General features: G+C 42.7%; 1 protein-coding gene across 1 annotated transcript in view; it reads left to right on the forward strand.

Annotated features, from left to right (window-relative positions):
• The first annotated feature begins 296 nt into the window (after positions 1-296).
• LOC140464347 (cytochrome P450 3A21-like) overlaps positions 297-24,259 on the forward strand; it is a 44,459-nt gene continuing 20,496 nt past the window's right edge. The window contains exons 1-6 of the mRNA XM_072559300.1: positions 297-447; positions 1,804-1,897; positions 8,501-8,553; positions 9,925-10,024; positions 21,521-21,634; positions 22,045-22,133. Coding sequence (XP_072415401.1) covers positions 350-447; positions 1,804-1,897; positions 8,501-8,553; positions 9,925-10,024; positions 21,521-21,634; positions 22,045-22,133 — 548 coding nt within the window. The 5' untranslated portion in view covers positions 297-349. The remainder of the gene's footprint in view (positions 448-1,803; positions 1,898-8,500; positions 8,554-9,924; positions 10,025-21,520; positions 21,635-22,044; positions 22,134-24,259) is intronic.

The following is a 24,259-nucleotide window of genomic DNA, read 5'->3' on the forward strand; positions in this document are numbered from 1 at the left end:
GGTAGTGGGTTATCATTGCTATTTACTTACAAAATGATAGCGTGTTGAAGGCTCCTGGGGTACAGTGGTAGTGTGAGCCAGGAGACTTGCTTTCAAGTCTCCAAACATGTGTCATAATATCTGAGCAGGTTGCTTTAAAAATATCCATCTAAGACACCTTGTTCGCACGCGATGTTTCATCACCTGATTTTGCAAATATCAGTTAGAGTGTTGAACATTGATAGTTTGGTGTGATGAAGCAATCCTGATCCCGCCCTCTGGCTCTCTGCCCTCCCCCCCCCACTCCCTATAAACACAGCCAGCACTAGCTCAGGTTGCTCACAGTTGCTGCCTGCTGTTTGATCTCGGGATGGCTGTCCTTTTTGCAGAGAGTCTGGGGGCGATCCGGGCCGCTCTGTCCGACCAGACCTGGATCCTTCTCATCACTTTCCTGCTCCTGCTGGCCTGGTAAGTGTCTGCGGGATCTCTTTATCGCCTCGTCCAGCTTCCAACGATGGGACAAAACAGTCACAAAGTTCACCTGCAGTCGCTAACGGGGAAAGTTTGTCACCAGGTGGTCTGTGTGTTTGAACTCTGGGTGTGAGGCGGAGAGAGGGAGGGGGCTCTCCTCAGCCTCTGACCGCACTCCCCCTCCCCGGGCAATCGCTGCTGATTGTGGGGTATTTTCCCTTCCTCCTGCCCCCAGCCCTGAGAGCCCAGGCTCTGGCTGAATGAGGCTGGTCCCAGGATGGGAGAGAAGCTGATCCTTGTGAGATCCAGTTTCGGGTGGGGGCAAAGGGGGGTCGGGGGTGCTGGGGAATGTCTGATAGTGAAGAGACAGTCAGACCTGACAGTGTGTGAGAGGAAGCAATCCTCCTAACGCTGTAGATTCCTCCCTCCCTCCAGTGTTTTCGGTTGAGGATGAGAACAAGCTGAATGTCTGGGGCAGGTGAGGTTGACAGTCCTCTGTTTTGTGGTTATCCAGAAGTTAGACAGGACTGTTTTAATTGTTTATAGGGTTAGATCTATTCTGCCTATTATAATCTAGATCTTGTTTTAGAGCTAAGCAGTATTTACAATGGTATGGGAACCAGATCTTACATTTCCAGAAGGGCACACAACTGAACGATTTCTTCTTCATCAAATCACCAGTGGGATTTTGTCATCTATTAACCACCACCAGTAAATCATCCATGTTTTCCAATTGATTGATGAAGTTGCAAAGTCATACAGACTGGCGGGGGGGGGGGGAAATGATATTCAAAATGGAGTTGTAAGGGGAGATAGGAAGCCAGTTCTTCTACCCAGAAGTGTGTAATCACACACAAGTAAGCGTCTTCCCACCACCAAAAGCTTCATGACTTTGTTGCTTTTAAACTAATAAACATTAAAACACTGTTAAGGGCAGTGCAAACCATGAAAGGTTGGGGGATGAGGTATTTAGGGAGAGTAAGAAGGGACTAAATCAAGGTGGATGGTGAAATAAAGCACTGAGGAAACAACTTTCTCATGTGCTCCAATTAGCCTCAGTACCTGTTAATCATACCTGGAACATGCACATATCCACATTCAATTAGCTCAGCATTTGAAACATTCACCACTTTTAATAATGAACACAATGAATGCTGGAGAAACTCAGAAATGACTGCATTGTGAAAGAGAAACAGAGTCAAACAAGAGTGATACTGGACTAAAAATATTAACTCTGGCACGATCTTGTGGAGAGAGAAATAGATTTGCTGAGTGTTTCCAGTGTCTGTTGTACTTTGTTTTTATTGACATGTTCAGGTTTTGTTGTTGATGAGATAGTCATTCACTTTGCAGGTACAGTGTTTTACCATTTGGGTTATTTAAACGCATTGGAGTTCCAGGCCCAAGGCCACTGCCATTCATTGGAACATTTCTGCATTATAGAAAGGTATGTTTGGTTGCCATTTTCTTTCCTGACTATGTCAAGAACTCCAATTTGAACCTTAATGAGGGCTGATGGAGATTCCTCGAGTATATTTAAGGGTAAAGGTGAATCTGGAGGATGCAGGGTTGGTGCTGGCTGACTGTCATCATGCTCTATTTAGTGAATTAGCCACAATCTGATGGAACTCTCCCACAGGACTGTCTCACTGGATGTCTGTAGAAGTGAGTTTGAACTTGTACTCCTGTGATTGGCAGTGCTAGTGCTTCAGCATTGGACTGACTGCAGTAGTGTGAGATATTGCATTCTAGTTCCCTTAACTAACCCACTCACAAATGCTTTATATTTTCCACACACATTTTATGTTTATTCGTTTGTAATCCTTTACTAACCCACTAAGAAACTCAGACCACTTTCCAGTTTCATTCATTCATTCATACCTCCCTACTATAATAAGGTTTCATTCATTCATTCATAAAACCACAGTTTTGTAGTAATTTTGCTACCATGGTAGCATTAGCGCATTTTCACACCTTATCAGCACTTGCTGCAAGCAGTGTTTAGGCTTATTTACCTCTGAATAAGTGTAGTATATTCAGATCAATGCCAATCCCTCCATCATATCTCCACGAAAGATTATGATACTCATCAGTCCTTACTAATCAACTCTCATACCTGAATAGATTACAGAACATCAAACATTTTCCCCAATTAGTATGTATTTGTTAAATCCCTTTTAACTGAGCTCATAGAGTCATAGAGATGTACAGCATGCAAACAGACCCTTCGGTCCAACCCGTCCAGATATCCCAACCCAATCTAGTCCCACCTGCCAGCACCCGGCCCATATCCCTCCAAACCCTTCCTATTCATATACCCATCCAAATGCCTTTTAAATGTTGGAATTGTACCAGCCTCCAACACTTCCTCTGGCAGTTCATTCCATACACGTACCACCCTCTGTATGAAAAAGTTGCCCCTTAGGTCTCTTTTATATTTTTCCTCTCTCACCCTAAACCTATGCGCTCTAGTTCTGGACTCCCCCACCCCAGGGAAAAGACTTTGTCTATTTATCCTATCCATGCCCCTCATAATTTTGTAAACCTCTATAAGGTCACCCCGCAGCCTCTGACACTCCAGGGAGAACAGCCCCAGCCTGTTCAGCCTCTCCTTATAGCTCAAATCCTCCAACCCTGGCAACATCCTTGTAAATCTTTTCTAAACCCTTTCAAGTTTCACAATATCTTTCCAATAGGAAGGAGACCAGAATTGCATGCAATATTCCAACAGTGGCCTAACCAATGTCCTGTACAGCCGCAACATGACCTCCCAACTCCTGTACTCAATACTCTGACCAATAAAGGAAAGCATACTAAATGCCTTCTTCGTTATGCTATCTACCTGCGACTCCACTTTCAAGGAGCTACGAACCTGCACTCCAAGGTTTCTTTGTTCAGCAACACTCCCTAGGACCTTACCATTAAGTATATAAGTCCTGCTAAGATTTGCTTTCCCAAAATGCAGCACCTCACATTTATCTGAATTAAACTCCATCTGCCAATTCGCAGCCCATTGGCCCACCTGATCAAGATCCCATTGTAATCAGAGGTAACCTTCTTCACTGTCCATTACACTTCCAATTTTGTTGTCATCTGCAAACTTACTAACTATACCTCTTATGCTCACATCCAAATAATTTATATAAATGGCAAAAAGTAGAGGACCCAGCACCAATCCTTGTGGCGCTCCACTGGTCACAGGCCTCCAGTCTGAAAAATAACACTCCACCACCACCCTCTGTCTCCTACCTTTGAGCCAGTTCTGTATCCAACTGGCTAGTTCACCCTGTATTCCGTGAGATCTAACCTTGCTAACAAGTCTCCCTTGGGGAACCTTGTTGAACACCTTACTGAAGTCCATATAGATCACACCTACTGCTCTGCCTTCATCAATCCTCTTTGTTACTTCTTCAAAAAACTCAATCAAGTTTGTGAAACATGATTTCCTACGCACAAAGCCATGTTGACTATCCCGAATCAGTCCTTGCCTTTCCAAGTACATGGTACATCCTGTCCCTCAGGATTCCTTCCAACAACTTGCCCACCACCGATGTCAGGCTCACTGGTCTATAGTTTCCTGGCTTGTCCTTACCACCTTTATGCGTTTCAAGACATCCAGCACTTCCTCCTCTGTAATATGGACATTTTCCAAGATGTCACCATCTATTTCCCTATATTTTATATCTTCCATATCCTTTCCCACAGTAAATACTGATGCAAAATACTCGTTTAGTATCTCCCCCATTTTCTGCGGCTCCACATAAAGGCCGACTTGTTGATCTTTGAGGCTAATATAAGAACTGCGTATAAACAGGCTAATGTAAGGACTGTGTATAAACAGGCCAGTGTAAGAACTGCGTATAAACAGGCTAATGTAAGAACTGCGTATAAACAGGCTAATATAAGAACTGCGTATAAACAGGCTAATGTAAGGACTGCGTATAAACAGGCTAATGTAAGGACTGCGTATAAACAGGCTAATGTAAGGACTGTGTATAAACAGGCTAATGTAAGGACAGTGTATAAACAGGCTAATGTAAGGACTGTGTATAAACAGGCTAATGTAAGGACTGTGTATAAACAGGCCAGTGTAAGAACTGTGCATAAACTGGCCAGTGTAAGAACTGTGTATAAACAGGCTAATGTAAGGACTGTATAAACAGGCCAATGTAAGGACTGTGTATAAACAGGCTAATGTAAGGATTGTGTATAAACAGGCTAATGTAAGGATTGTGTATAAACAGGCCAGTGTAAGAACTGTGTATAAACAGGCCAGTGTAAGGACTGTGTATAAACAGGCCAGTGTAAGAACTGTGTATAAACAGGCTAATGTAAGAACTGTGTATAAACAGGCCAGTGTAAGAACTGTGTATAAACAGGCCAGTGTAAGGACTGTGTATACACAGGCTAATGTAAGAACTGTGTATAAACAGGCCAATGTAAGGACTGTGTATAAACAGGCCAGTGTAAGAACTGTGTATAAACAGGCCAGTGTAAGAACTGTGTATAAACAGGCCAGTGTAAGGACTGTGTATAAACAGGCTAATGTAAGAACTGCGTATAAACAGGCTAATGTAAGGACTGCGTATAAACAGGCTAATATAAGGACTGCGTATAAACAGGCTAATGTAAGGACTGTGTATAAACAGGCTAATGTAAGGACTGTGTATAAACAGGCCAATGTAAGGACTGTGTATAAACAGGCCAATGTAAGGACTGTGTATAAACAGGCTAATGTAAGAACTGTGTATAAACAGGCTAATGTAAGAACAGTGTATAAACAGGCCAGTGTAAGAACTGTGTATAAACAGGCCAGTGTAAGAACTGTGTATAAACAGGCCAGTGTAAGAACTGTGTATAAACAGGCCAATGTAAGAACTGCGTATAAACAGGCCAATGTAAGGACTGTGTATAAACAGGCCAGTGTAAGAACTGTGCATAAACAGGCCAGTGTAAGAACTGTGTATAAACAGGCCAGTGTAAGAACTGTGTATAAACGGCCAGTGTAAGAACTGTGTATAAACAGGCCAGTGTAAGGACTGTGTATAAACAGGCCAGTGTAAGAACTGTGTATAAACAGGCTAATGTAAGAACTGTGTATAAACAGGCCAGTGTAAGAACTGTGTATAAACAGGCTAATGTAAGAACTGTGTATAAACAGGCCAGTGTAAGGACTGTGTATAAACAGGCCAGTGTAAGGACTGTGTATACACAGGCTAATGTAAGAACTGTGTATAAACAGGCCAGTGTAAGGACTGTGTATAAACAGGCCAGTGTAAGAACTGTGTATAAACAGGCCAGTGTAAGGACTGTGTATAAACAGGCCAGTGTAAGGACTGTGTATAAACAGGCCAGTGTAAGGACTGTGTATAAACAGGCCAGTGTAAGGACTGTGTATACACAGGCTAATGTAAGGACTGTGTATACACAGGCTAATGTAAGGACTGTGTATAAACAGGCTAATGTAAGGACTGTGTATAAACAGGCCAATGTAAGGACTGTGTATACACAGGCTAATGTAAGGACTGTGTATAAACAGGCTAATGTAAGGACTGTGTATAAACAGGCCAATGTAAGGACTGTGTATAAACAGGCTAATGTAAGAACTGTGTATAAACAGGCCAGTGTAAGGACTGTGTATAAGCAGGCCAGTGTAAGAACTGTGTATAAACAGGCTAATGTAAGAACTGTGTATAAACAGGCCAGTGTAAGAACTGTGTATAAACAGGCTAATGTAAGAACTGTGTATAAACAGGCCAGTGTAAGGACTGTGTATAAACAGGCCAGTGTAAGGACTGTGTATACACAGGCTAATGTAAGAACTGTGTATAAACAGGCCAATGTAAGGACTGTGTATAAACAGGCCAGTGTAAGAACTGCGTATAAACAGGCCAGTGTAAGAACTGCGTATAAACAGGCTAATGTAAGGACTGCGTATAAACAGGCTAATGTAAGAACTGCGTATAAACAGGCCAGTGTAAGAACTGCGTATAAACAGGCTAATATAAGAACTGCGTATAAACAGGCTAATGTAAGGACTGCATATAAACAGGCTAATGTAAGGACTGTGTATAAACAGGCTAATGTAAGGACTGTGTATAAACAGGCTAATGTAAGGACTGTGTATAAACAGGCTAATGTAAGGACTGTGTATAAACAGGCCAATGTAAGGACTGTGTATAAACAGGCTAATGTAAGAACTGTGTATAAACAGGCCAGTGTAAGAACTGTGTATAAACAGGCCAGTGTAAGGACTGTGTATAAACAGGCCAGTGTAAGGACTGTGTATAAACAGGCCAGTGTAAGGACTGTGTATACACAGGCTAATGTAAGAACTGTGTATAAACAGGCCAGTGTAAGGACTGTGTATAAACAGGCCAGTGTAAGGACTGTGTATAAACAGGCCAGTGTAAGGACTGTGTATAAACAGGCCAGTGTAAGGACTGTGTATAAACAGGCCAGTGTAAGGACTGTGTATACACAGGCTAATGTAAGAACTGTGTATAAACAGGCCAGTGTAAGGACTGTGTATAAACAGGCCAGTGTAAGAACTGTGTATAAACAGGCCAGTGTAAGGACTGTGTATAAACAGGCTAATGTAAGAACTGTGTATAAACAGGCCAGTGTAAGGACTGTGTATAAACAGGCCAATGTAAGCACTGTGTATAAACAGGCCAGTGTAAGAACTGTGTATAAACAGGCCAGTGTAAGGACTGTGTATAAACAGGCCAGTGTAAGAACTGTGTATAAACAGGCCAGTGTAAGGACTGTGTATAAACAGGCCAGTGTAAGAACTGTGTATAAACAGGCCAGTGTAAGGACTGTGTTTTGGGATTCTGTTGCCGCCTCGAACTTGTGCTACTTGTGGTTTCTGAATAAAGAGGTTATTTTTGCCACTCACCAATTTTGGTTGTTATTTGAACACGATCTGACAGCAATGTAAAAGAATTATTTTAACAGCATGGCTCATAAATGCAAGTGTTTCAAAAAATCGCAGTTAAAATTTACAGAAAGAAGTGGACTCAGTACTGATTCCTGTAGAACGTGCAAATCACAGGCCTTCAGTCTGGGGGTTAGGGGTGGGCATGGGGGTGTAATTACAACAGAACAGAAGAAGTCTTTATTGTAGTTCTATGCCCAACCTCAATGTCTCTTTTCAGCTTAATTTGCATTTGGGCTAGAAATAGATCAGCAACAGTAAAGACCTGATTATCTGACTTGGTGATAAAGGTTGAAGGATAAATATTGCCCAGATAAATACTGCAAGCAGTAATTGCTGCTTATCTTTGAAATAGTGCTGTGGAATCTTTCACATACACGCGATAAAAGGAAGATGAGGCCTTGAGTTAACCTGTTGTCAGAAATACACTGTTCAGTAAAAGCTGCCTTCATCCAATCACCTCAAACAGTTGATGGGATAAGGCTGCTGTAGCTCCATGTCCTTCTCACATTCTCAGTTCTGAGGTACATACACTGTGGTCATGGACATGTCTTATCAGAGACTGAAGGCAGAAGTTTGGGATCAGAGATAGTAGTGGGAGGGATAAGGGGATGTTGAGATGAAGCTAGAGGAACACACAATGGATAAAGCGATTGGAAAGGGGCCCCAACAGAATAGATGGAGTCTTGTGCGGAGCATAAATTCCATGAATACAACAACTGCCTCAAATGGCCTGTCTTCATCTTTGAAAGTGATTTCAAACTGTCTGCTGTGATTGGTTCCGCTGAGGTTACATTAATGTATACTTGCAAAATGTCAAAATAGAATGGAATTAAAAAGGTACATTTGGTGGTGGTTCCAGAAGATTCTTTTGACTAGAGCATTTGTAAGAGCACAGGACATTGACTGGAAACATTGCAGGAATGTCTTTCTCTGGAGTTCAAGAGGAGCAGTGCCCTTTGTATTGTTCCAATTGTTTACCTCACCTTCTGTCTCCATGCACCAGCCCTTAGTAGCTACCCACCACATGGACCCGGATATGTAATTATCCTTATATTTTCTTTGAACTTTGTGCTTGTTTTGCTGATGTTTTTGTTTTCTTCTGGCTAGGGTATGTTTGGATTTGACACAGAATGCTACAAGAAATATGGAAAGATATGGGGGTGAGTGTATTTAATCAACAGGTGACATATGTGAAGTGTTGGATTTTTACCTTCTTCAAAAATCTATTTTCCATCAGTCGTACAGTCCAGCCTAAGGCCAACTCAGTTTTAAGGGAAAGATCATTCCAGTCTTGACATTGATTCAGTTATGACTCTTCAAAAACTTGATACACTGTTGTCATGGATACTTAACTTTACACACAAAAGGATGGTTTGAAGTTCTTGTGGAGGGATGTTCAACCTTCATGTCCTTTTGTTCATCCTGAGAACTGTCTCCAATGGTGCCTTCACATTATGCCTGACGATCACTCTGGTTTGATTCAAACACAGCTCGTACACTTTTCCATCCAAGTCACTGCAATAATGGGGTGAAGTTTTGATCTGATGAGAATTGGCCCATTTTCATTGTTGCCTGGAATTGTCATAATGGGTTGGCCTGAATTCCGTCCACATTTTCTGTAGGAAGGGAGCATTTTTGAGGGAGCTAGAGATTCTTGTCTATTGGAGAAATTTCATCTATTGAAAACGAGCAAGTCTGGGAAATGTCCCAGTTGTCCCTCAAAGCTTATTGATCCCAGAGGTGACCTTTGATAGGCTGAGAATGTTTAATCTGTCATTTCCCTTTGGATGAGGATGGGCTTCAGGATGAAGGTGGAATGGATGGTGGCGACTAATTCACTCGCAGGGTGGTGATGAGTCACAGGGTGAAAGGCTTTAAGGATTGATTCTACATGTTTTTATTGATGTTCCATTTTTGGGAGGATTTCCTGGACCTGAATTATTCCAGTGCTATCCTCCTATTGACCCCACCTCTTCTCAACCTTCCTCTGCCATTGCTACCTCAAATTCCCTATCCCTGATGTCTACTACAGGTTAGTGTCAGAGCACTTACCAGGCTGACAATTAGGCAACTTCTCAAACAGGCTGCCTTTCAGCAGAGTTAAAAATCACGCAACACTACTTTATAGTCCAACAAGTTTATTTGGACTATAACCTAGTATTGTGTGATTTTTAACTTTGTACACCCCAGTCCAACATCGGCATCTCCAAATCATGCCCTTTCAGCAGGGCAAACTGATAATAAATTTGCATTATAATCTGCGTGGTGTCTGTGAAACCTGAAAATCTAAGTTTTCTGTTCTGCTTACAGTAAATATTGGGCGTGTGTTCTCTGTCTGAACTGGTTTTGAGTGAGCCAGGTGGTGGTGAGAAAGCATTTATATGTCTGTATTAAGGTTATAGTGACGAAGACCTGGTTGTCTAGAGCACATGAATTTATTGCAGTAAATCAGCCAAGTCCCCCAAGTCAGACCCCAAGCTTTAACTGAAGCCAAAATTCACTTTGGAACATTTTTGCCTTTTTCCCTTTAGGATTTATGATGGACGGTTACCCATTCTCTCAATCTTGGATCTTGATCTCGTTAAAATCATCTTTGTAAAAGAATGTTACACTTTGTTCACCAACAGGCGGGTATGTATTGGACTGCGCTGAAGGTTATCTGCTTTTTTATTGATTCTTCTCAGAACTGCAATAAACCCTTGTTTTCTTTATCTGAATGTTAGAATTGCTTTACTGGTTCATCTGAAATGTAATTTGATTCCCATTTTTTCTCCATCTGCCAGAAGGTATATCTTACCCAAGCTTTAAGTTTCTTGTAGCCTGCAATCCTCACCACAGAGTCAATAATTGTTGTGAAGTCTGACAGGATTTCTGCACTCTGATTTATGTTATGCAACAGAAGGATTTATAGTCACAGAGTTGGACAGCACAGAACCAGACTCTTTGGTCCAATCCATCCAGGCCAACCAGGTACCCTAAACTGATCTAACCCCATTTCCCAACATTTGACTCATATCCCTCTAAACTCATTCTATTCATATACCCATCTGGATTCATTTAAAATGTTTTAATTGTACCGGCTTCCACCACTTCCTTTGACAGCACCACCCTAAGTGTACAAATATTTCCCCTCTCACCTTAAACCTATGCCCTCCAGTTTTGGACACACTCACCCTGAGGAAAAGACCTAGGGTATTCACCCTATCCATGCCCCTTATGATTTTATAAATCTCTTTAAGGTTACCCCTCAGCCTCCAATGCTCCAGGGAAAAATAGTCCCAACCTATTCAACCTCTCCCTCTAGCTCAAGCCCTCCAACCCTGGCAACATCCTTGTAAATCTTTTCTGAACCCTTTCAAGTTTCACAACATCCTTCCGATAGGAAGGAGACCAGAATTGCACACAATATTCCAAAAGTGTCCTAACCAATGTCCTGTATAGTCGCAACATGACCTCCCAACTCCTGTACTCAATACTCTGACCAATAAAGGAAAGCACACCAAACGCCGCCTTCACTATCCTATCTACCTGCGACTCCACTTTCAAGGAGCTATGAACCTGCACTCCAAGGTCTCTTTGTTCAGCAACACTCCCTAAGACCTTACCATTAAGTGTATGAATCCTGCTAAAATTTGCTTTCCCAAAATGCAGTACCTCGCATTTACCTAAATTAAACTCCATCTGCCACTTCCCAGCCCATTGGCCCATCTGATCACAATCCCATTGTAATCTGAGGTAACCTTCTTCGCTGTCCACTACACCTCCAATTTTGTTGTCATCTACAAACATTACTAACTACACCTCCAAATCATTTATATAAATGACGAAAAGTAGTGGACCCAGCACCGATCCTTGAGGCACTTACTGGTCACAGGCCTCCAGACTGAAAAACAACTCTCCACCACCACCCTCTGTCTTCTACCTTTTAAGCCAGTTCTGTATCCAAATGACTAGTTCTCCCTGCATTCCATGAGATTTAACCTAGCTGACTAATCTCCCATGGGGAACCTTATCGAATGCTTTACTGAAGTCCATATAGATCACATCCACTGCTCTGTCCTCATCAATCTTCTTTGTTACTTCTTCAAAAAACTCAATCAAGTTTGTGAGACATGATTTCCCATGCACAAAGCCATGTTGGTTGGTCCGGGTGTCGCAGAGGTGTTCTCTGAAACGATCCACAAGTAGGCGGCCTGTCTCCCCAATATAGAGGGGGCCACATCGGGTGCAACAGATGCAATAAATGATGTGTGTGATAGTGCAGGTGAATTTGTGGCAGATATGGAAGGATCCCTTTGGGCCTTGGAGGGAAGTAAGAGGGGAGGTGTGGGCGCAAGTTTTGCATTTCTTGCGGTTGCAGGGGAAGGTGCCGGGAGTGGAGGTTGGGTTGGTGGGGAGTGTGGACCTGACGAGGGAGTCACGGAGGGAGTGGTCTTTTGGAATGCTGATAGGGGAGGGGAGGGAAATATATCCCTGGTGGTGGGGTCCGTTTGGAGGTGGCGGAAATGACGGCGGATGATACGCTTTATATGGAGGTTAGTGGGGTGGTAGGTGAGGACCAGTGGGGTTCTGTCCTGGTGGCGGTTGTAGGGGTGGGGCTCAAGGGCAGAGGAGCGGGAAGTGGAAGAGACGCGGTGGAGGGTATCGTCGACCACGTCTGGAGGGAAATTGCGGCCTTTGAAGAAGGAGGCCATCTGGGTTGTACGGTTTTGGAACTGGTCCTCCTGGGAGCAGATGCGGCGGAGACGAAGGAATTGGGAATATGGGATGGCGTTTTTACAGGGGGCAGGGTGGGAGGAGGTGTAGTCTAGGTAGCTGTGGGAGTCGGTCGGTTTATAGTGAATGTCCATGTTGATTCGGTCGCCCGAGATAGAAATGGAAAGGTCTAGGAAGGGGAGGGAGGAGTCTGAGACGGTCCAGGTAAATTTGAGGTCTGGGTGGAAGGTGTTGGTAAAGTGGATGAACTGTTCAACCTCCTCGTGGGAGCACAAGTCAGCGCCGATACAGCCATCAATGTAGCGGAGGAAAAGGTGGGGGGTGGTGCCAGTGTAGCTGCGGAAGATGGACTGTTCCACATATCCGACAAAGAGGCAGGCACAGCTGGGGCCCCTGCAGGTGCCCATGCCCATCCCTAATCAGTCCTTGCCTTTCCAAATACATGTACATCCTGTCCCTCAGGATTCCCTCCAACAACTTGCCCACCACCGACGTCAGGCTCACTGGTCTATAGTTCCCTGGCTTGTCCTTACCACCCTTCTTAACCAACCTCCAGTCTTCTGGTATATCTTCCATGTCCTTTTCTGTGGAAAACACCAATGCAAAATACTTATTAGTATCTCCCCCATCTCCTGCGGCTCCACAAAGAGGCTGCCTTGCTGATCTTTGAGAGGCCGTCTTCTCTCCTTAGTCACCCTTTTGTCCTTAATGTATTTGTAAAAACCCTTTGGATTCTCCTTAACTCTATTTTCCAAATCCATCTCATGCCCCCTTTTTCCCCTCCTGATTTACCTCTTAAGTATACTCCTACTGCCTTTATACTCTTCTAAGGATTCATTTGATCTGTCCTGTCTATACCTGACATATGCTTCCTTCTTTTTCTTAACCAAACCCTCAAATTCTTTAGTCGTCGAGCATTTCCTACACCTACTAGCCTTCCCTTTCACCCTGATAGGAATATACTTTCACTGGATCCTTGTTATCTCATTTCTGAAGGCTTCCCATTTTCCAGCCGTCCCTTTACCTGCGAACATCTGCCCCCAATCAGTTTTCAAAGGTTCTTGCCTAATACCGTCAAAATCGGCCTTTCTCCAATTTAGAACTTCAACTTTTAGATCTGGTCTATCCTTTTCCATCACTATTTTAAAACTAAGAGAATTATGGTCGCTGGCCCCAAAGTGCTCCCCCACTGACATCTCAGTCACCTGCCCTGCCTTATTTCCCAAGAGTTGGTCAAGTTTTGCACCTTCTCTAGTAGGTACATCCACATATATTGAACCAGAAAATTATCTTGTACACACTTAACAAATTCATCTCCATCTAAACCCTTAACACTGTGGCAGTCCCGGTCTATGTTTGGAAAGTTAAAAAAACCCTACCATAACCACTCTATTATTCTTACAGATAACTGAGATGTCCTTACAAATCTGTTTCTCAATTTCCCTCTGACTATTAAGAGGTCTATAATACAATCCCAGTAATGAGATCATCCCTTTCTTAGTTCTCAATTCCACCCAAATAACTTCCCCGGATGTATTTTCAGGAATATCCTCCTTCAGCACAGCTGTAATGCTATCCCTTATCAAAAACTCCACTCCCTCTCCTCTCTTGCCTCCTTTTCTGTCCTTCTGTAGAATTTGTATCCTGGAACATTAAGCTGCCAGTCCTGCCCATCCCTGAGCCATGTTTCTGTAATTGCGAAGATATCCCAGTCCCATGTTCCTAACCATGCCCTGAGTTCATCTGCCTTCCCTGTTAGGCCCCTTGCATTGAAATAAATGCAGTTTAATTTATCAGTCCTATCTTGTTCTCTGCTTTGTCCCTGCATGCCCTGACTGTTTGACTCACTTCTTTTCTTAACTGTACCAGTCTCAGACTGCTCTCTTTCCTCACTGTCTCCCTGTGTTGTGTCCCCCCCCCCCCCCCCACCTTACTAGTTTAAATCCTCCTGAGCAGCTCTAGCAAATCTCCCTGCCAGTATATAAATCCTCTTCCAATTCAGGTGCAATCTGTCCTTCTTATACAGGTCACCTCTATCCCAGAAGAGATTCCAATGATCCAGAAATGTGAATCCTTCTCCTATACACCAGCTGTTCAGTCATGCATTCATCTGCTCTATCCTCCTATTTCTACCTTCACTAGCTCATAGCACCGGGAGTAATCCAGATATTATACTCTTGAGGATCTCCTTTGTAAATACCTGCCTAACTTTTATATTCTCCCTTCAGAATCTCATCCTTTCCCCTTCCTGTGTCATTGGTCTTAATGAGTAAATGGTCTCCTGCTGCTCCCTCCCTTTTGAGAATATTCTGCACCTTTCTGGGATTTCCTTGATCCTGGCACCAGGGAGGCAACACACCACTCTGACGTTTTATTGTCGTCCACAGAAATGTCTGTCTGTGCCTCTGACTAGAATGTCCTCCATCACAGTCGATCACTTGGAAACCTGATATACCCCTCGTTACATTAGTGCGGGTTATTAACAGTAAACCAACAGACAATATCATTTGTGATCTGTGGAGAACCATGATCACTGATATTTGTTGTACTATGATGCCTGGCCACCAACAACTGGCAGCTTATGGTAGGGAGTGGAGAGTAGCCACCAATCTTCCTTCTGATGACATTCCAAGGGGTTGTCTAGCAGTCTGTGGAGGAGGATGGAACATGAGTAAGTCTTCGCAAAATAAGTTCTTCCCGAACAATATATAGTTTGTTAGATAACTCTAACTAGATTAAAGTTACATGAATCCTTAGGGACATTAATTATTCCTAACAAAAAGGTAAAAAAGATGTGTCTCCATGAGGAGACCGTGCAAGAATCCAGCTGATTCTCCATTCAGAAGCTGAGCGACATCATCAGCTCAGTCATGAACTCTTTGAGAACCACTTCCTTGTATGAACACCATAACTCATACTGTTTCATCAGAACCAGTAATAGACCATGCAGGCCTTCAGCTTTTCCCCACCATTCTGTAAGATCATGGTTAAATACCCTAGGCCTGAATTTCTTGTTCATGTCAGCTCCTCGTAGCCCTCAACTCGTTGATTATTTCAAAAATCTGCCACCTCTTTCTATACTTCAGTGATCTAGCCTCCATGACTCTCTGGTGTAGAGAATACCACACATTCACTGCCATCACAGGAAATTTCTTCAAATCTCCATTTTAACCGAATGTCCCCTTATTCTGGAAGAACATCAGTGTGAAGTGGTAAATCCTCTGATGTGAAATAACTTGATGCAAATAGGAATGCGACAGTTATCTTTGTTGTGCGTATTGCCAAGAGTGTCCAACTCAATGCGTGATTTCATATTTGTGCTCTGATATTATAATATTGTGTACAATAATCTATGAGAATGAAGTACTCTTTTTGTGCCAGCATCATGTTGCATCAGCTCTGTGCAAAGGTAACCTAATAACAAATGTTGGAAGGAGTTGAGCAGCTGTGTTGTGTTGTACAACTGCCTCCCTCATCATTTGTACTAACTCTCTTTCCTCCTCCTCTTCCTTATGTTTCTTCTCTTTTCCTACTTGTCCTCCTCACTCACTGATCTGGAGTATTTGAGGCGAGCAGTTCAGTCTTGACCATTTTCTCCAGGTGAAATGTTCCACAGTTTCTATGTGGTATCCCAGTTATCACAATGAATTTTCCTTATTTAAAAATAGGATTATGTGATATGAAATTGTGCCCTAGACTCCTTGATGCTAAGAGGGGATAGATCACACAGAGCCAAGCGTATTTTCAGAGTGATCATAGTTCTGCGTATTTGTTGAAATCACTGCTCAGAGAAATAACAAGCATTCACATTGGTGTGGTTGACAATGGCAGAGAAAATGCACATTGCAGACATTATAAGAAAATTGTAACTAAAAGCAGTCTGGGCAGACATGGTCAGAGAAAAGGTTGTGGAAGTGGGCGAAGGTCTTGAAATAGTGATTAGGCTTTAAAATAAATGGTGCATTTAGCAGGTTTTCACAGGAATCATTGCTTTACACTGCTGATAGATTTGAAGCAACGAGTGTTGGTTACCTGAGGAACTCTGGCACGGATTTGATGATCTGGATTCTGAGATTTGAAAACTTTGACACACCTGGAAGGGTGAGAGTTACCTGGATGCTGTGTTACCATCACACCCTCCAGATTAACTATCTGGAATTTGGTCAGTGACCGGAGAATGTGACAACAAACAAGTAGAGGAATCCAGGAGGCAGTGCTGAAGAAACCTCAGCCTTCGAGCTCGTCTAACAGGTTTGAGATGCTAGTTCCCTTTGTGGAGAAGATTGGGGGCTGTAGGGTGGATGAGCAAATCGACCATAAGCAGCGAAGAAGGTTACCTCAGATTACAACGGGATCGTGATCAGACGGGTCAATGGGCTGAGAAGTGGCAGACAGAATTTAATTTAGGTAAATGTGAGGTGCTGCATTTTGGAAAAGCAAATCTTAGCAGGACTTATACACTTAATGGTAAGGTCCTAGGGAGTGTTGCTGAACAAAGAGACCTTGGAGTGCAGGTTCGTAGCCCCTTGAAAGTGGAGTCGCAGGTAGATAGGATAGTGAAGAAGACGTTTGGTATGCTTTCCTTTATTGGTCAGAGTACTAAGTACAGGAGTTGTGAGGTCATGTTGCGGCTGTACAGGACATTGGTTAGGCCACTTTTGAAATATTGCGTGCAATTCTACTTCCCTTCCTATCAAAAAGACGTTGTGAAACTTGAAAGGGTTCAGAAAAGATTTACAAGGATGTTGCCAGGGTTGGAGGAATTGAGATATAGGGAGAGGTTGAATAGACTGGGGCTGTTTTACCTGGAGCATTGGAGGCTGAGGGGTGACCTTATAGAGGTTTATAAAATCCTGAGGGGCATGGATAGGGTAAATGGACAAAGTCTTTTCTCTGGGGTGAGGGAGTCCAGAACTCTGGGGCATAGATTTAGGGTGAGAGGGAAAGATATAAAAGAGACCGAGGGGCAACTTAGAGATTGATCATTACCAGAAAATAAAAAGAAGAAATAGAATGTATGAATGCCATATTGTATCAAGGAACCATAAATGTAGTGAAGCTCGATAATAGAACAAACATAAAGGATTTTTATGTTAACGCACAAAGCAGTCAGAATAAAATAGATAAACTGATGGCACATATTAAGAGTTTAAAGAAGAGTTTAGACTAATTAAAGATGGAGGATGGCTCAGCAGAAGATATTAACATTTCCAGAACAAGTAACAGGACAAAGAGTATGGAAGGAGCCAGGAGTCTAACTTCAGGCAAAGCAAATAAGGGGACAACAATGAGAAAGGGAACAGTCAGTCCAGGACTAAGGCATGGTACTTAAAATGCACGCAGTATACCAAACAAGATAAAGGAGCTTGTAGATCAGATTGTAATTGCCAAGTATGTTGTTGTGAGTATCACAGACTGCAAGGGGATCAGGGCTGGGAAGGATACGTGTTCTATCAAAAGCACAGGTAGAGGAAGTAGTGTTGCTTTGTCAGTAAGAAATTAAATTAACATCAATGGCAACAAGCAAAATAGCACCTGAAGGCATAGAATCTGTGTGGATAGAGTTGAAGAACTGCAGAGGAAAAAAGACCCTGATAGGAATTACGTAGAGGTCAGGATGTGGGGCAGAAAATAAATCGAGAGATAGAAACGGCTTGTAAGAAAGACACTATTACTGTAATCAAGGGGACTTCAATATGCAAATATACAGGGAAAGTCAGTTTGATAGCAAATCCCAAGAAAACAAATTCATGGAATGTCAAAAGATTTTTTTGAAAGCAGATTGTGATAGAGCTGACTAGGGAACAGGCAGTTCTGAATTTGGTAATGTGTACTGGAGTAGACTCAATTAGGGAGCTTAAGAAGAAACCCCTAGTGGGATAGTGATCACAATATGGAAAATTCGCCTTGCAGTTTGAGGGGTAGAAGCTGGAATCAGGTATAATTGGATTACCATTGAGTAAAGGTAACTACAAAGACATGAGGGAGAAGCTGGTCAGAGCTGACTGGAAGAGGAGCCTCATTACGAAGACTGTGGATCAGCAATGGCTGGAGTTTCTGGAGGAAATTTGGGAGGTGCAGCAGAAATTCATCCCAAAGAAGGTGAAACATATTAAAGGGAGGATGAGGCAACCATGGGTGACAAGGGAACCCAGAGACAGCACAAGAGCAAAACTAAAAAAAAATACAATGTGGTGAAGATCAGTTCAAATCCAAAGGATTGGGAAGATTTTAAAAACCAGAGGTCAACTAAAAAAGCAACAAGGGGGCAGAAGATGAAATGTGAGGGTAAGCAAACTTGTAATATAAAAGAAGATTGCAAGAGATTTTTAGATGTAAAAGGTAAGAGAGAGACAAGAGCAGACTTTGGACCACTGGAAAGTGAGCCTGGAGAAAGAGTAATATGGAACAAAGAAATGGCGGAGGAACTGAGTAGGTGCTTTGTATCTGTGTTCACGGTCGAAGACACCGTTAGAAAACAGACAGAGGTGCAGATGTGCATGCAATGGACATCACTAAGGGGAACGGGCTGGGGATGCGGAAAGATCTGACGTTGCAAAAATCACCTGGGCCAGATGAACTACACCTCAGAGTTCTGAAGGAGATAACTGAGGAAATTGTGATCAGAAATCAGGAGTCCGGCAGGATCCAAGAGGACTGGAAAATAGCTAATGTAACACCCCTATATAAGAGGGATATGTAATAGAAAACAAGAAACTATAGGTGACTTAGCCTGATGATATTGACAAGAGACTGTTATTAATGATGAGATTGCAGAGTACTTGGAAGTGTATAGTAAAATAGGACTGAATTAGCACAACTTTATCAAGGGAGGTCATGCCTGACAAACTTGTTAGAATCCTTTGAGGCGGTAGTGAGCAAGTTAGGCAAGGGAGAGCTCGTGGACATGATCTGTTTGGATTTCAAGAAGGCCTTTGGCATGCTGCCGTGAAGGAAGCTGCTCAATGAGATAGGACCCCATGGCATTAGGGGTGAAGTACTAACATGGATAGAGGATTGGCAGATTGGCTGACCGGCAGAAGGCAGAATGGGGACATAGGGATCTTATTCAGGTTTGCAGCAGTGACTGGTGGATTTCCACAGGGGTCCATGCTGGAATCACAACTATTCATGTATACATTAACCATCTGGATGAAGGAGCTGAGGGCATTGTTCCAATTTGCAGATGTTACAAAGATAGGTGGAGGAACAGGTAGTGTTGAAGAGATGGGGAGGCTGCAGAAGGACTTGGACGAGCTAGGAGAGTGTGCAAAGAAGGAGCAGAAGAGCTCCAATATGAAAAGTGCACTTTGATAGGAATAGAGGCATAGATTATTTTCTAACTGGGGGAATTCTTCAGAAATCTGAACTACAAAGGGACTGTAGGAATCTTAGTTCAGGAATCTCTTAAATTAACATGTGAGTTCAGATGGTAGTCACAAAAACAAATGCAATTTTAGCATTCATTTTGAGAATATGAGAGCAGGAATGTATTTCTGAGGGTCTGGACAGACTACATTTGGAATATTGTGAGCAGCTTTAGGCCCAATTTCTCAGGATGGATGTGCTGGTGTTAGAGAGGGTCCAGAAAAGAATTACAAGAATAATCTCAGGAATGAAGGGTTTGTCATGTGAGGAATGGTTGACATTCTGAGGCTGTACTCAACAGTGTTTAGAAGGATAAGAGGAGGATCTCATTGAAACTTACAGAATACTGAGAGACCGACATAGACTTAACACGGAGGAGGTGTTTCCGCGAGTAGGAAAAACTAGGAGCCCAAGGCACAGCCTCAGAGTGAAGGGACAACCCTATAGAACTGAGATGAGGAGGGATTTTTTTCAACCGGAGGGTGGTGAATCTGTGGAATCTTGCCACAGAGGGCTATGGAGGCCAGGTCATTGAGTGTATTTAAAACCGGTTTGGGTTCTTGATTGATAAGGGGAAATCAAGGATTATCGGGAGAAGCCAGCAGAATGGGTTTGAGGAATCCATCAGCCATAGCAGGATTACATAATTCATTATGTGCACCGAACAGTGACTCGTCCCTTCAAAACCCAATATTTTCAACACAGAAGGAAGGAAGCCATTCAGTTCATTGCATCTGTAGCTGCCAATTATCCAACCTAACTGGTATTCCAGCTCTTGTGGGTATAGGTACAGTGGGATGGCATTCTCCCTGGCAAATTGTTTGCATTCAAATGTCCCTGTATATGCATCACAGAAAGTTAACGTGGAGATACAGCAAACTATTAGGAAGCCAAATGTTATGTGAACTTTTATTGCAAAGAATTTGGAGAAAAGAAGTCTGATTACAATTATAATTTGGAGATGCCGGATTTCAGTTACATCACACTGTAAACTTTTGCTATTAATTCTGCGTATTACGATCTTATACTCCACAACCACCTAATGAAGGAGCAGCGCTCCAAAAGCTAGTGCTTCCAAATAAACCTGTGGGACTATACCCTGGTGTTGTGTGCTTTTTAACTGATTACAATTATAAAACACATTGGTGAGGTCACATGTAAATTGCTGAGTAGTTTTCGCATCTTCATCGAACAAAAGACATACTTGCTGTAGAGAGAGTGGGTGCAATGAAAATTCACTAAACTGGCTCGTGGGATGAGGGAATCAACTTCTCAGGAAAAATATAACTCTATTTCCCTTAGAGTGAGGAATAAAGTAGTGAAACATTGAAACCTCTTAAGGGGTTTACAGGATTAATGTTGGAGAATGGAGAAGGTGGGGTCACGGAATAAGAGATCTGGAAGATTACGAGAAATTTCTTCACTCATATTGTGATCCTTTGGAATTCTCTCCTGTGAAAACTGTGGACTTTCTGTTATTGCATTTACTTAAGACAGATTGATAATTTTTGGAAATTGTGGAGTAGTGCAAGAAGGTGAAAATCAACCATGATCATCTTGAATGGGGCAGTATGGCTCAAAAAGCGAAATTAGCTTCTGGGGCTCCTGTTTCTTTCGTTCTTGAACCTATTCCACATTTCAGTCACAAGATCACAAGATGGCTCATCTTCACTTCATTATGTTTTTCCACTTTGCCTTCATTATTTTGTCGTACCTTCATTTAGATTGTCAAAATCAGTCTTGTTACTGTGCCAGGATTCTCAGTACTTTTTTAGGGTGAAAATTTCAGATTAATATAAGGCCTATTTTTGGATTTGAAACAGGTAATATCCCAAGTTGGTTACATTCCAAGAATCGGACCCAAATTGTATCTCAGACTTCAGAGGAATAATTCCAATGAGTTGCCAGAGAGATTTCCAAAGACCAATATAGGTCACCAGTAGCTCCAACAGTGATTCTTGGTCGGTTTGGAGATATGGTCTGGCAGGGTTGATGTGAAAACCTCTTGAACCTGGCATGACAAGAAAAAAATTTCTTTTATAGGACTTTGGTCTGAATGGCCCATTGACTGAGTCCATCCTGGTGGTCGAAGATGACCATTGGAAGAGAATCCGAAGTGTGCTTTCACCAACTTTCACCAGCGGGAGACTGAAAGAGGTAATGAACCTCCAACCCATTCCCCAATAAATGAATGGCTTGTCTCTGCCTGTACTTGTACATGGCATGCAAGATGAGCTACATAGAAATTATATGCAATATTGCACAATACTAATAATTGGATATTTTTGAAGGTTAGCTGTAGTTGCTGATAAACTCTGAGGATTTATAGTATAAGTGAAAATACTAAGTCATTGAAACACATTCTATCAATATCCACAAGGTCCCAGGCTCCATCCTATCTTTGTCAGATGTAATGTTGGAAAGTGCTGTTGTCACTTTGGTATGAAGAATTAGAAAAACATTCTTTAATTGGAGAGAAACTGTGGTAAGGAGGGATCTGGGTGTCTTGTACATGAATCAACTTTGACATCCACACCTTGTTTGCCCTATTTCTTTTCCCTTCCCAGATGTGTCCAATCATCAGTCGCTATGCAGAAAATCTTGTAAAGAATGCAAAAAAGAAAGCAAAGCTGAATGAATCTGCTGATATTAAAGAGTGAGTAACCTGTACCTGTTCCTGTACCACAAACCCTTCCTATCCCAAGGATTTACTGATTCTGACTGGTTTCCAAGTGGAATTTATGTGATATTCACCAATCGTCCAGCCTGTCATGTTCATGCTGGTCCTTTACAGAGGAATTCAGTCTCATTTCCCTTTTGCCCTGCGCATTACTCTCAGATATTCATCCAGTTCACTGTTTGAAATTACAATTAAATCTTCCTCCCCCACCCTCTTCAGCAATGCGTTCCAGATCCTAATCATTCACTGCATGAAGAAAGATTTTCCCATTCACTTTAAACCAGTGTCCTCTGTATCCTGACGCTTCCACCAACAATACATTTCTTCTCATCTCCTCGAGTAGATGAATTGATATGTAGATTTCCCACCATCTCTTTGAGCTGTTTCTTAATGAATTTGTAGTCATGATTGCATTGAATTATTCTTCCCCACTACAGTCAGATCCTATGCAATGCACAGATGTAGACATAGTTGTAAAATGCCAATAAGAGGAAGGTGGAGTCAAAGTGGTCATATCAGTGGTCATACAGAACCCCAGATAAACCTGTGTTTGAATCCCACCATAGCAAGCAGTGAGATTTGAATTCAATAAAATCTGAAATAAAAAAGCTGGTCTAATGCAACTCTCAATTATTGTAAAAACCCACTGGTTCAGTAATGTGCTTTGGAGAGAGATCTGCCATTCTTATGTGGTCTGGAATACATGTGACTCCAGACACACACACATCTGGTTGATTCTTAAAAGCCCTCTAGGCAATTGGGGATTAGATTAGATTACATTACAGTGTGGAAACAGGTCCTTCGGCTCAACAAGTCCACACCGACCCGCCGAAGCGCAACCCACCCATACCCCTACATTTACCCCTTACCTAACACTAGGGGCGGTTTAGCATGGCAAATTCACCTGACCTGCACATCTTTGGACTGTGGGAGGAAACCGGAGCACCCGGAGGAAACTCACGCAGACACGAGGAGAATGTGCAAACTCCACACAGTCAGTCGCCTGAGGCGGGAACTGAACCCGGGTCTCTGGCGCTGTGAGGCAGTAGTGCTAACCACTGTGCCACCGTGCCGCCCACAATGATGAGCAATAATGCTAGGCTCACCAATGATGCTTCATTCCATGAAGAAATTAAATTTAAAAATTGCACTTCAGGGTGCTGAATTTATCAAAGTTAAATCCTATCAAGAACTGGCACAGACAGGATAAGCCAAATTGCTTCCTTCTGAGCTGGGACAATTCTGTGAAAAGAACAAGCCAGAGAACAGGGTGTTGGATTATCTCTCCTCCTTCAAGAGGCTGGAGGTGACTTCTCCCTTTTTGAGTTTTGTTGTAGTCCTTGCAGAGAGCCCCGAACAGTGGATGGCTGTTTCCCTCTGTTTTTAATTTCAGTCCAGATAATGTCAACGTACAAAAGGTGGAGAAGCTGTGAAACTGGACTCCTTAGTGCCTGAATGCACAAAAAGATGTGGAGCACCTTGCTAGCCTCTACCTGTGTGCTACCCAATCCTGCTCAGTGTGCAAGAAATGCATACATTAGCACTGACACATGGAGCTGCAGTGTGTACAATTTACAAGATGCACTGCAGAAACTCATCAAGACTCCTGAGACAACAGCTTCCAAACCCAGAACTTTTACCATTTAGAAGAACAAGGATAGCAGATACATGGGTACATCACAATCTAAAATATTCCTGTCCGTGCCACCCATTGTCCTGATTTGGAAATATTGCCGTTCCTTCACTGTCAGTGGAACTCCCTCCCTAACTGGGTTGTGGGTTTACTTACTGCACAGGCATCCCAGAGTTTCAAGGAGGCAGCTCACCATCAACTTCTCTAAGGGGGGGGGATCGAGGGGTGGACAATAAATGCCAGATCAGCCAGTAATACCAACATCACATGAATAGATTTTTTCCAAAACTAAGCCTCTTTCAAGATGGATGATGATGGCACTGCCAATGTCATTAAGCATCAGTGTGGCTAGATCCTGGCCATTTCCATCTGAAGGCATGTCCAACGTCTCCCATTACACTGACCATTGATTCATCTGGAAGGTGACAGAGGCCCTCTATCTTAAGCAAGGGGATTGCATTGTGTTCAC

The sequence above is a fragment of the Chiloscyllium punctatum genome, chromosome 40, assembly GCF_047496795.1.
Source record: "Chiloscyllium punctatum isolate Juve2018m chromosome 40, sChiPun1.3, whole genome shotgun sequence".
Lineage (NCBI taxonomy): Eukaryota > Metazoa > Chordata > Chondrichthyes > Orectolobiformes > Hemiscylliidae > Chiloscyllium > Chiloscyllium punctatum.